The following is an 11340-nucleotide window of genomic DNA, read 5'->3' as shown; positions in this document are numbered from 1 at the left end:
AGTGTCCCTCTTCAGGCTAAATCAGGGAGTTATGTCTGAATTCTGACAAAGCAAGGCCTGACAAAGCAAAGATGAAGTTTTGACTTAACTGGAGCCTAAGGAAATATGATTTCACTTTAAGTAAGTCTCTCTTTGTCTCTATCGTGTACTCACAATTCCAATGTAAGTGATTTCATCCTTCAAAGCCGAAGGTCAGCCATTTCAACATGGTATTTTTTCCACTGGGTGTCACAGTTTCTGGTCTCCTGGCAGATCTGTACCATCAACATCCCAAATAAACCACAAAAGCAAGGCCATTTGAACTCATTGGACACTTTTTTTTTTAATGTAGCACCCAGCTTCATATCACATACATTTTTCAAAATTAGATGGGCATAGTATAGAACACTATACATTTTGCAGCTTACCATGGGGACAGTCTGCAGCTGTGAAAACAAATTACTTAAATCTGGCTATCTAATTTATAAGTTAAAATTCAAATATATAATAGCCTTGGGGCATATTTTAGGTTAACAACCATAATGCTTTCAATACAACTTCTTTGTATCAAAAAAATTGGTAACAGAGTAAAACATAATGCATATGTTCATAGCACATATCAGGATCGCTGAAAAAAGCTTCAAAATACATTGTCTCTTTTCAAAGATACTAAATCACTAAAATTGACTTTTTTTCTGAAAAAAAAAAATTTTACTGTTTAGTCAGTAAAATTATGTGGCTTTATGAACCCATGTGTTTTCTTGTCAAAGACTGTGTATGCTGAAGACTGAAAGGCTGATGGTACTGGAAAATGGACATCCCTCATTTCCAAGCTAGTAACTTTTCCAGGATCTCTGCCCCCTGAGTTGGAAGCTGAGCTGGGAGGAAAGCAACTTATGCACTACCAACAGGCAATCTTCACATTATGTCCATCCTAAATGCTTTCCATAAAGGTTTCCAGATCCCAGCCATCCCTTTGTGGTCATTTTACCATGCACAGCCTCATCACCCTATGCAGGCTAGCCTTGGCAGTGTTATAGAATCAGAGACTGACTTGGATTGGAAGTGATCATGAAGATCATCTAGTTCCAACCCACCCTGTGTTCACAGGGACATCTTTCACGGTTCAGGTTGTTCAAAGCCCCATCCAACCTGGCCCTGAACACTTCAAGGAATGGGGCAGCCACAATTTCTCTGGCAACCTCTTGCAGTATCTCACCACCCTCACAGTAAAGAGCTTCTTCCTTATATCTAATCCAAACCTGTCTACTTTCAGTTTGAAGCCATTCCCCCTTGTCCTATCACTACATACTCTTACAGAAAGTCCCTCTCCAGCTCTCTTGTAGCACCTTTAGGTACTGAAAGGTGCTATAAAGTCTCCCCAGAGCCTTCTCTTCTCCAGGCTGAACAACCTGAACTCAGCCTGTCTTCACAGGAGTGGTGCTCCAGCCCTCTGATCATCTTGTCAAGTTGGAACTGTCTGGATGATAGCCAAACAAATTCCTCTCCCTGATGTGGATACAGAATTTCCAACAGGAAAATTACTGCCATACAGTCTGAAGATAATTATTTTGACTTTAATAGGATATCCAATTTAACAGTAACAAGGCTGCCTTGACTAAACACACTTTTGTTACATCACCAAAACTCTCTGGAAGAGCACACTGAGGACTTTCTGGAAAGACTTGGTAATGTTTCCATTGCATCCTGGTATAATATTAATAACTAGGAGAAGGACATTGATCCTTAAGGATTAATGTGTGTTCACAGGTAGTTTGTTTAATAAAGGAATGCCTCAGAAATGGAAACTGTTTGCTTTGCTTAATTACCAGGTCATTATTTTGAAAGGCTCAAATAAAAATGGCTTATCTACAAAGGCAATCAGTCACTACACTTAGCTGGGCATTTTTCGTTTTTCAGCACAGAATTACCAGAGATGGAAACAAATATAGGGATCAGGTGATATGAATGTTAACAGACCCATAAAGAAATGCCTGAACGAAAGGAATACATGTGAGTGCACACTTACACACACACTGAGGAAGATCCTTATCTGCTCTGCCTAGCCTTGTTCTATAGACAAAAATATTTATTTGCCCACTGAAGACTTGAGAAGGAGCACCAGGCTCATGGTCAGCACATCCTCTCAGATGCAAGGATGCCGTGGTCCTGTTCCCACTTATCCTCTCTTGCTGGGCATGTTGCTCTGCCCAAGTACCTAGAGAAACCAGAAACTGAGGACAGTGAGAACTGATGCATGGGAATGTGATCCCACTCCTTTAGCAGGCTGGCAGCTGGGGCAGGCAGTCCTTAGTTGCTGTTCTGGGTCAGGGATGTCAGGGGCTTAAAGCTGATCACTCACCTGTAGCTCAACAAAGTACCCTGAACATTAAGCCTGTGAGGTCTCCTTTTCTGACCAAATGGTTTTGGGTGTAGGAGCATCTCCAATCCAAAGTTTGAGAAAGTAAGTTTCTGCAAGAAATTATGATTTTGCTCCACCCATATTTTTCTAAAGAAAAAGTAATTTTGAAGAAAGTCTGTAATGCTGAATTTAGATGTGAACTTGGACCAGTCAGGGTCTGCTAACAGTAGCCATAAGCATGGCTGCATGGAGCAACTGGCAGAAGCACTGTCATAGCTTCATGATGCCTTCTCCTCTCCTCAAAATGCTAGCAGCTTCCCAAGAACAGACACATTTTTTCATTTTGCGTGGGCTATCATAAATGCTTAACCATTGAGACATACAGAAGGGTAACCTCCTGTATCATATGTATAACACATCAACACCTCTCCTTGAATATTTCACTTTACTGATGTGTGGTGTATCACCATCATGGCCGATATTTCACCAAAAAGAATACTAAACAACACACATTCTAGTCATTGAAGCTGAGTGGAGTATTTGACTGCAACACTAAAAATGCAGGGATTGTTAGATGCTTTTATTTATTAATCCAGTGGTAAAGTAACAGCCAAGCAAGTATTTCATTGTCGGCTACGCAAGTAACATAATTCCCAGAGAATGAAAAAAACTCCTGGATTTTAGAAGGGAGACACTTGAAAAAGACAGTATAAAGCAGACTCTTCCACTCTTCCTTTGAAGAGTGTCTATTCCATTAATAACTCAGGTGAAATAAATGGGAGATTATTTCAAAGGAAGTTCCTTTCAAACATGAAAAAGTTCTCTACTTCCTTAAAAACGCAGTGTACACAATTCTTTGTAATAACTTAAAAGCCTTCCTTAAAAAATTACCCATAAAACAAAAAAACAAGTGTGCCATATGATTATTTCCTATGAAATAGTTAGGTCTTATTGTCCAAATTACAATGTATGACCTAAAAAGCAAACCGAGCGAACACTTAACCTCATTAAATCTCAGGAATGACTCAGTAGTATTATGAACAAGTGAAATAAATTATGATAAATTTTCAGCAATACCACTATTAGCAAGAGGGCAGTGGCTCTTTTAAAGATTCCCAGAAAAGCCTGCATTCCTCGCATTTTGTCACTAACCAGGAATGACCATCTGACCCCAGATATGCAACAGCCACATGAGAGAAGTCCCAAATTCAAAAGAACAGTTGTTGCTTGTTGACCCAGTGAATTTCAGTTGAATCAAAACTAGAACATTACAAAAAGAAACTTTCAGCAACCACTCTGCCAATGCTTATTTTCACCTGCAGACTTCTGGATTCTTGTCCCTCTTCCACATTGCTTTCAGCAAAAGCAGACTGTATCCTTACCACTTTAAACACTCCCAGAGATGCCTTTCTCATATCTCAAAAAAATTTTTGGCTGCTGTGGTGCCCTCTGATATGCCATGGCAGCCATTCCATGACAACTCCAAGGAGAGGTTATGCTGCTTCAAACCTGCTTCTCATTCCTCTCAGCCCCAGGGCTATCCTACAGCTACAGGGAGCAAGCATCACACCCACAAGGGTGACAAAATTGCTGCACCATCTCTGCAAGGCAACAACATACACTTAGGTCAGTGAGAAACGTGCAGGGTCATGTTTAAGGTGGACAACAGGTAGGTAACATCCCCTTGCAGTAAATTACACCATACCCATGGTGGGAGCAGGGTTGACATTATTATGTCTGAAGTCAGCCAACCCAAGAGTATTGCCCCAAGAAATACTGCAACATTCATTAGGCAGCTTCCACTGTAAATATCAAGACCAAAGCCACCACTGCAGCCACAGAAAACTCCCTAAGGGATTCAGCTGGCCCTGGATCAAATGCAGGTTAAAGATTAATCTTTGCTTCTTCCTTTAGAAAACAGATGGGCATTAGCAGCGTTCTCCTATCAGTAGCATCTCCACTGATGTGCAAAGGAACCTTAACAAAAGCCTGCTGTAAAAGGCAATTACTTCCATCTCACATTTTATAGCCTCATCCATAGCACTTCTGCTATCTTCCCTCTTCTGGAAGTACAGTTCTTGCACACATCCTTAAAACAAATCAGTAGCTATTAAGACAACAAAGCAGACTAATACAAATGTATATAGAATAGTTTTTATAAAAATGCCCTGAATGCATTTTAACCTCTTGTTAGAAATACACTGTTGGTTAAAGGAAAAAAAAAAAGCTATACACCAGCCATCTCAAACATGCTAGAAGAATGCAGAGACACTGGTAGTTGCAAGCAAGTGCTCAAATACTGGTGATTAGAAACAGCTGTAGCTCAAAAAGATTTCTTTTTCCTAATTTCCAAAATAATTATATTTTTTATTTCTTACTGTTCTCTTATATGACTTGAACTAATAAAATACAAGTTCTCTAACATTAAAATATATCCGTGATTGCATAATAAACAGTACTAAGAAAATAATTATTTGACATGTGATTGAGGATAAAGATTCTGTACATCTTGCAAGTTCTATTCCTGTGGTATGTTAAATCCACTCTACAATGATACAATCCTACAGGAATCAGTAACATCCAGAAGCACATCTCAAAGTATGAGTTTTCAATTTAAGCAAGAATTCAGGAATGCCGTACCTCTTAATGATCAGGGCATATAAATCAGGAATTCTTTACATAAATAAAATACTCTCAGGTTATTCATTTCAGTGATAAACTGCATTTACACATTAGGCTGGGAAGGGGGAGGAAAAAAGGCAAAGCATCCCCCACTCAGAAATATCCCACAGTCAGGTATTTGTTTTCTGTACCTTCCTCACCTGCAAAGGCAAAATGTGTGTAATGGGGCAAAGAGAGACCCAGCAAGGCCAGTCCCCACTGCCTTGGCAGAGACCCTGCTCAGCTGCACAGAACTCCTCTCCTTGCAAGGCTGCTGGGCACTGCTCTGCTCCTGCTCGTGCACAGCCATGCGGGAAATCACAAGACGGTGACAGGACGAAGCTGCTCCAGCTGCGTTTCCAAGGCAATGCGCTCCTTGTGAACCTCCTGCAGGAGGAGAGGGGTGTTAGGACTTTGGGGAGGCTCGCATGAAGCAGCCTGCTCCAGGAAAGGGCAGCCAGGCAGGCTCTCACTGAGCTCCCATGAGAGGGCTCCCTGCCGGTGTGGGAGCTGGGCTGGACTGCAATTCCTCGAGGGTCTGCTTCCCCATTTGGGCAGGCTCAGAGCCCAGAGTGGGAGTGCACTTGAAACCCCCCTGAGCCTCAGAGAAAAATGTGCCTGAGGAGTACCCATCAAGTCTCCATTGAAACAGCAGAGCTCTGCTCTGTCAGAAAGCTCCCAGACAGCAATACAATTTGAAGGACAAGTTCAGTTTTCTTCTCTTTTGTGAACTTAGACAACTTCTCTGTCTTTTCCTGCTGCAAAACACAGGTAACAGCACTGGCCTGCTGAAGATGGAAGCAAGACCTGACCAAGGAACGATGGCAATGTGCTCTCACATTACAAGCTTTCATCTCTGTGCTTATTTCAACTACTGTCCTATATTTTACCATTTTCAATACTGCTGGAGGTGACACGTAACTGATTGAAGGGAGCTTTGTCACTGATTTTCAATGCATTCCTTACCTTCAGCTGCTGCTGGAGCTCACTGTTCAACCTGGCGAGCACAGCATTGGCTTCTTTGTTTTTCCGTATAGCAGTCTGAATAGCCCTTTTCTGCTTGGAAGACTGCCTGCCAGACAGATAAAGACAAGACATTTCAATTAAGAGTCTCAGCTGAGTCTGGCTGATGCCAGAAGAGCAGCCACCCATTCTACATAACTCTCTGCACCCTGGACTATGCATCAAAGACAAGGTATAAACTACAGATTTAAGAGAAGATGACTGAATCAGGTGGAATATTTGAAACTTGTTAACCTGAATGGCAGAAATATTTTAGGCTGTCTCAATTATTTCAAAATCACTGCATTCTCACTGAGTTTAAGAATGATATCTGCAGAGCTGTGCTTAGTGCAGTATCTTTGCATTAGCTGTTTCCAGAGACTTGTAGAGTTTAAAGAGCCAGGAGAGGCTAACAGAAAATACAAAAATCATTCTATACAGAAAGAAAGGACACTGGCATGAAAATTCTGTCTCAGAGTTTTGCTGATTCTGATGTTTCTTTACTTCAAAAATTAATACTTCTTTTATTCAAAGCAGTCATTTCCACCAAAACCATCTGACATCACAAATGGGAAGATGACTGACTGACTTCCCTCAGTTCTTCTGCTGCTAAAATAAAGGATGTACCTTTTTTAAGAACTTATTTTATTAATTAAGAATTTTTATTGCTTCATAGCCTGTGGTAACTGATCTGGAGGAAATGACAGCTATGCAGACAGGTATAAAAAGAGACAGCTGTAGATAAGGACCGACCTATTCAAAGAAAGAGAGATTAACAACAGCAAGAAAGAAAGAAAATACAGAAAATACTGTCTGAATATCCAAGCTCCTTTCCAAATAAATTATTTTAAAGTTTTACATAAGGAAACAAGAGCTCTTTAAAGCCAGATTTGATCTAAAACAGATGCCCTATTCAAATACGGTCCAGGGGCACACAGTCCCCATTAGCTCTTCTCTCTTAACAGAGCTGTTGACACTGATTTTTGCAATAGACTCTCTCTCAGCATGGCGACAGGGCTTTATGCTATTATCTTCCAGTGAACTGTCAGTTTTCTGCTTCACTGTTTTCCTGCAAACTACTCTCCATAGCCTATAAAGTAGTAAATTATAGGAAAAAAAATAAAAGCAGAGCAATATATGTCTATGGCCATTTTAACATTTTAGGAAAGATATAGACAATACAGGATTGAGATGTTAACAAACACTGCTATCTTTGAACCACTATGGAATATTCACTCCCAAAGCAAAATAGTATTTTAAGAGCATCCTAGGAGTCTTATTACTTATTCTAATCTCCAATTATGCAGCACAGATTCAGTCTACTGATAAACACTCTGCCAAGAAACGCTCAGTTGATTTGGACAGCTTGATTTTGTTTCAGACTGAATCAGATGTCTTTTGCAAGGCCCTGGGTGATGGTGGGGTATAATGTTTGCACAGTGCTTCAGCTGAGAGTGATGCACAGACCCAAAAGGGTTTCAAGTGCCTTTGCTTACCACTTTTACAGCCCCTTCTCCACCACTATTAAACACACATAGAGTAAAATCCCTGTAAATCAGCTGACAGCTTTGACAGCTGCATTTACAAGAGCAAACAACACGTTGGGTTTGGCCATTATCAGACAAGTGGTCTGTGGCTTATCTCACACCAGTGGCAAGCCCATTTCTAACATGCCTCACAATGAAGAAATACCACGAGGATATGACCAACATCAAGCATTTCATGACTCAGCTTCCTTGGCATTTATTTGGTCATATCTGTCCACATAGAAGCAAAATTCCAGAAGACACATGCAAGGCAGAAACACACATCCTCACACATAAAACAAGTTGTGTTAGAGATGGTTAAATAGACTTGCTCCTCAGTCATGTCTACCAGGTACAGAAATAGGACACCTTTGAAGAGGTTATCTACCTATCAAATACCACTGACAGTCACTACAGGCTTAGTCTGCATTTGAGAAGACTGATGTAGATTTCAGAGACCTCTGTCCTGTGAAGCATTCTCAGAAGCAGAACTATGAAGCACAAAATTATACAAAGAGCAAACCCTGCTCCATCAGATCTCATGCTGCAGTTTGGCATGCTTGGTACAGGTTTTTACTTTTGGACTGGGAGGTGAGGCTTGACTGCTGGCAGGGAAGAAGTCACATTTATAGTGGGAGAAAGCTCAGGGGTCTCCAGCCCTTGTGCCTCCGTCCGGAGCTTCCTGCGCGCGGGTTTGGAGGGTGGCTGAGCAAGAACAACCTCCTGAAAGGAAAAAGCACAGCAGCATTAAGTCAGGCCATGTGTGTCCCATCATTAGGCTGGAGAATACTTGTGTCACATAAATTGCTGACAGCTGGTTAAGATTTCATAATTTAAAGACACACAGAGCTTAATTCCAATTTGGTAATAGCCTCTCAGGTTTCTGACTTTGAAAAGGAACAATAACTCCTGCAATCCCTTCATGAATGAAAGGGTGTTTTGCTTTCATCTGGATGACATGCTCTTCACAACTGGGCTGTACAGCTTAGTGTGCACTGGGTGGAACTGGGGGTATAAACACATGTACTAGCCCTCAATTGACCCAAAAACATTAAAAACAGAGCAAGATTTATTTTTGACTATGTTCAGTTGGAAAGAATCAATAATGAATCACTTGCATCCCAACTTACTGCTTCATATGTCTGGCATGGAGCCTCTCCCTTCTCCCCTACTGTCTTAGATGAAGGAACACTGAACATGCTTTGCTGCATTTTAGGGAACCAGGTGGGATCAGGGTGAGCATGAGGTAGGAGGACCACAAGGACTTCACTTCCCCCATAGAGCTACAAAGCACAGCAAGGAAAGAGCAGGGCCAGGCTAGAAGTAGGACATGATGAGCACAAGCAGAGCAAGGACACTGCCCAGAAAGCACTGTCCCATACAAAAAATGATGACACTGGATGTTTGGCTGTGCCCCGTGTTACACTAAGAAGTGTGATGGTGCTCCCTGGGAAAGGTACATCCAGCACCTGCCAAAAGTTCTTGGCTGGGATAAGTAAATGTCTTGCAGGTGCTCTCTGGCTGCAGGAGGGGCCAGAATGAGGAGGATCTGTATTTGCTCCCTATCCAAACCTGGTCTGGCTGGGGCTGGTAGAAGGAGGTGGTCAGAGCATGATCAGGAGAGGGAAAACGCTCACAGCCATTGCTGAGGTCACTCCATCCCTAAGCAAGGCCCTTTGAAATGTGCCATTTTAATTTCAGTGCTTACTTTTTACAAATTATAGGTTCATATAAAAACATATTAGAAACTGCACATCTTGTGCAAATCTCTCCTAATCTCACGTATATTTAGTGGCAGATCCTGACCTCTAGCAAACAGGTGTTTACATCAAAATCAAATCCTCAACATCTGAAACGAAGAAGTGCATCACTATTTGGAGGAACTACAGTGAGACAGGGCTGAAGTATAATCAAACTCTTTTTTGTTTTCCCTAAGGCTCCACAAGCCCCTATTGATTTGAAATAAATGGCAAGGTGCCACTCTCAAAGCATGTGCATCAATGTGTCCATACTAAGAGGTTTCTTAATGATTTGAGTTGATGTCACACATGATCACAGTTCTCTCCAGTGTCTTGACCTCCAGAGAAGGTAAACATGTAAAAACATAACCCTAATCCTCTGTTTAATTGCTTTTAAACGAAAAATAACCACATTTGTTAATGAGGGTTAATCACTCCATAATGGTACAATATGTGCAGATCTCACCTTTTTTGCTGAACTGTTTTCTTCTGCCCGCGATGGGGGTCTGTTCATCTGAGGATGTAATTCAACCTCAGATGGTTGCTCTGTCTGCAACAACAAATCAGTCATTGCTACACCCAGAAAATGACTAGCAGTCACATACAATAAAGTCAATGAAAGGAAATGTTACACACAAAAGAAAAGTTACTTTAACAATTCAACAGTAGGAAAAATGGAGACCTAGGGTGACAGCTGAATGGATGACATATGTCTTTTACAGATTTTTAATGAAACCATACTCTTGCATTTTTTTTTTTGTGCTGGGAAAACAGGAGAAAAGATTTTAGTGAAGCATTAGGAACCACGTCTCTGAATGTAAACAATCTAGTATCCAGAATTTCTTCTAGAATTACCATGATGGCCTAAATGTTGTGAGAAAAACTAAGAGAGTATAAAAAGCTAGAAAGACCTTGGATATGACTTGTCACCTTATTATCACTTGAAACCAATGAAAATTCATAGGAGTAAGCCTCTGTCTTTGAAGTGTGTGAAGCTGGAGTGACAAAGCCAGAATCATACCAAAAATTCCAGCAATGTTACTGAAAACACAAGTCATGAAAAAGCAGACAAGTCTTCCCTCCTCCCTTCTCACATTTCAAACAGAAACCCAGATGAAAACTCACCACCCAGATCTGCAAAACCACCACCCATCGGCAAAACAAAACACCTGATTCCCAAAATATCTGACTGAGAAGCAAATTAAAGCAGAGGAGGTATCACTTGCTTTGCCTCTCATTAAGGTTTTTGCACCTTTTGATTTCCTCCACCAGGACAGGGCACAGCACCGGGCAGGGTGTCAGGATTCAGAACTGCCTGTCCCCAGGTGCACAGCAGCAAAGATCGTATTATAAACATGGTGTGGCTGTTTTCTGTCCAGAACGCTTGGGCTGGCTCTCCAGGATGGGGAAGGGAGGCAGGAGCAGGAGGCTGAGGCCACTTGGCACTGGCAGACAGCCTCTTCTCCTCTTTCCCAGCCTGTGCCAAGCTGGAGCCAGGCTGGCAATGGCCCCCAGGCAGCAGGGGCAATCTGCCATCCTGCTCTGTCCTCAGCAAGGCTCATTTCTACACAGGTGAAAGCCTGCGCTCAAAACCAAGGCAAAGGCAAACCTCAAACCTTTAAGGGGCCAGGATTTTAGCCATAATAACAATCTGCTGCACACCAAAGAACCTAACTCACTGTTGCCAACAGGTTTCTGCACAGGCCCACCAAGCTCTGTAGCCGTCACAAGTTTCCAAGTGCTTAACTGTAAGTTAAATAAAAACAACAGAAAGCATTGAATTTGGTATATTTAAAAAGGAGGAACTTTTCCATTGCATTTTTATTTCTTCCATAATAGACACAATAAGAGCTGTACAGAAAGGTGCAGGGTAAATGTGGTTCTGTGGTACGGCTCTTCTCCAACCATACAGTATCAAACATGAGAAGCGAGGAGGAAGTTCTGAAACCAGTTTTTCAAAAACACATGTGAAGTTCCTCAAGAGAGAGGGAAGATAAGGACTGACAAGACTTCTCTCCCACCCTTTTTAGTGTGCTACATCTGAAGTGTTACCTGATGGTTAAAAAAAACC

The 11340-nt window shown here is 41.6% G+C and overlaps 1 protein-coding gene across 5 annotated transcripts in view; it reads right to left on the bottom strand.

Annotated features, from left to right (window-relative positions):
- Positions 1-292: 292 nt before the first annotated feature.
- REPS2 (RALBP1 associated Eps domain containing 2) overlaps positions 293-11340 on the bottom strand; it is a 90631-nt gene continuing 79583 nt past the window's right edge. For 2 of the 5 annotated variants that reach the window (XM_021532332.3, XM_021532333.3), the window contains exons 15-17: positions 9736-9819; positions 8108-8253; positions 5704-6074 (exon numbers count right to left, since the gene is read on the bottom strand). In XM_021532332.3, the coding sequence (XP_021388007.1) occupies positions 5882-6074; positions 8108-8253; positions 9736-9819 (423 nt within the window). In that variant the 3' untranslated portion in view covers positions 5704-5881. Of the gene's footprint in view, positions 5390-5702; positions 6075-8107; positions 8254-9735; positions 9820-11340 lie in introns of those variants that run through there. The other 3 variants (XM_021532330.3, XM_021532331.3, XM_021532329.3) reach the window with 3 other exon arrangements.

The sequence above is a fragment of the Lonchura striata genome, chromosome 2, assembly GCF_046129695.1.
Source record: "Lonchura striata isolate bLonStr1 chromosome 2, bLonStr1.mat, whole genome shotgun sequence".
Taxonomy (NCBI): domain Eukaryota; kingdom Metazoa; phylum Chordata; class Aves; order Passeriformes; family Estrildidae; genus Lonchura; species Lonchura striata.
Note: the sequence above shows the minus strand (reverse complement) of the source record. Positions and strands in the feature narration are given on the sequence as shown.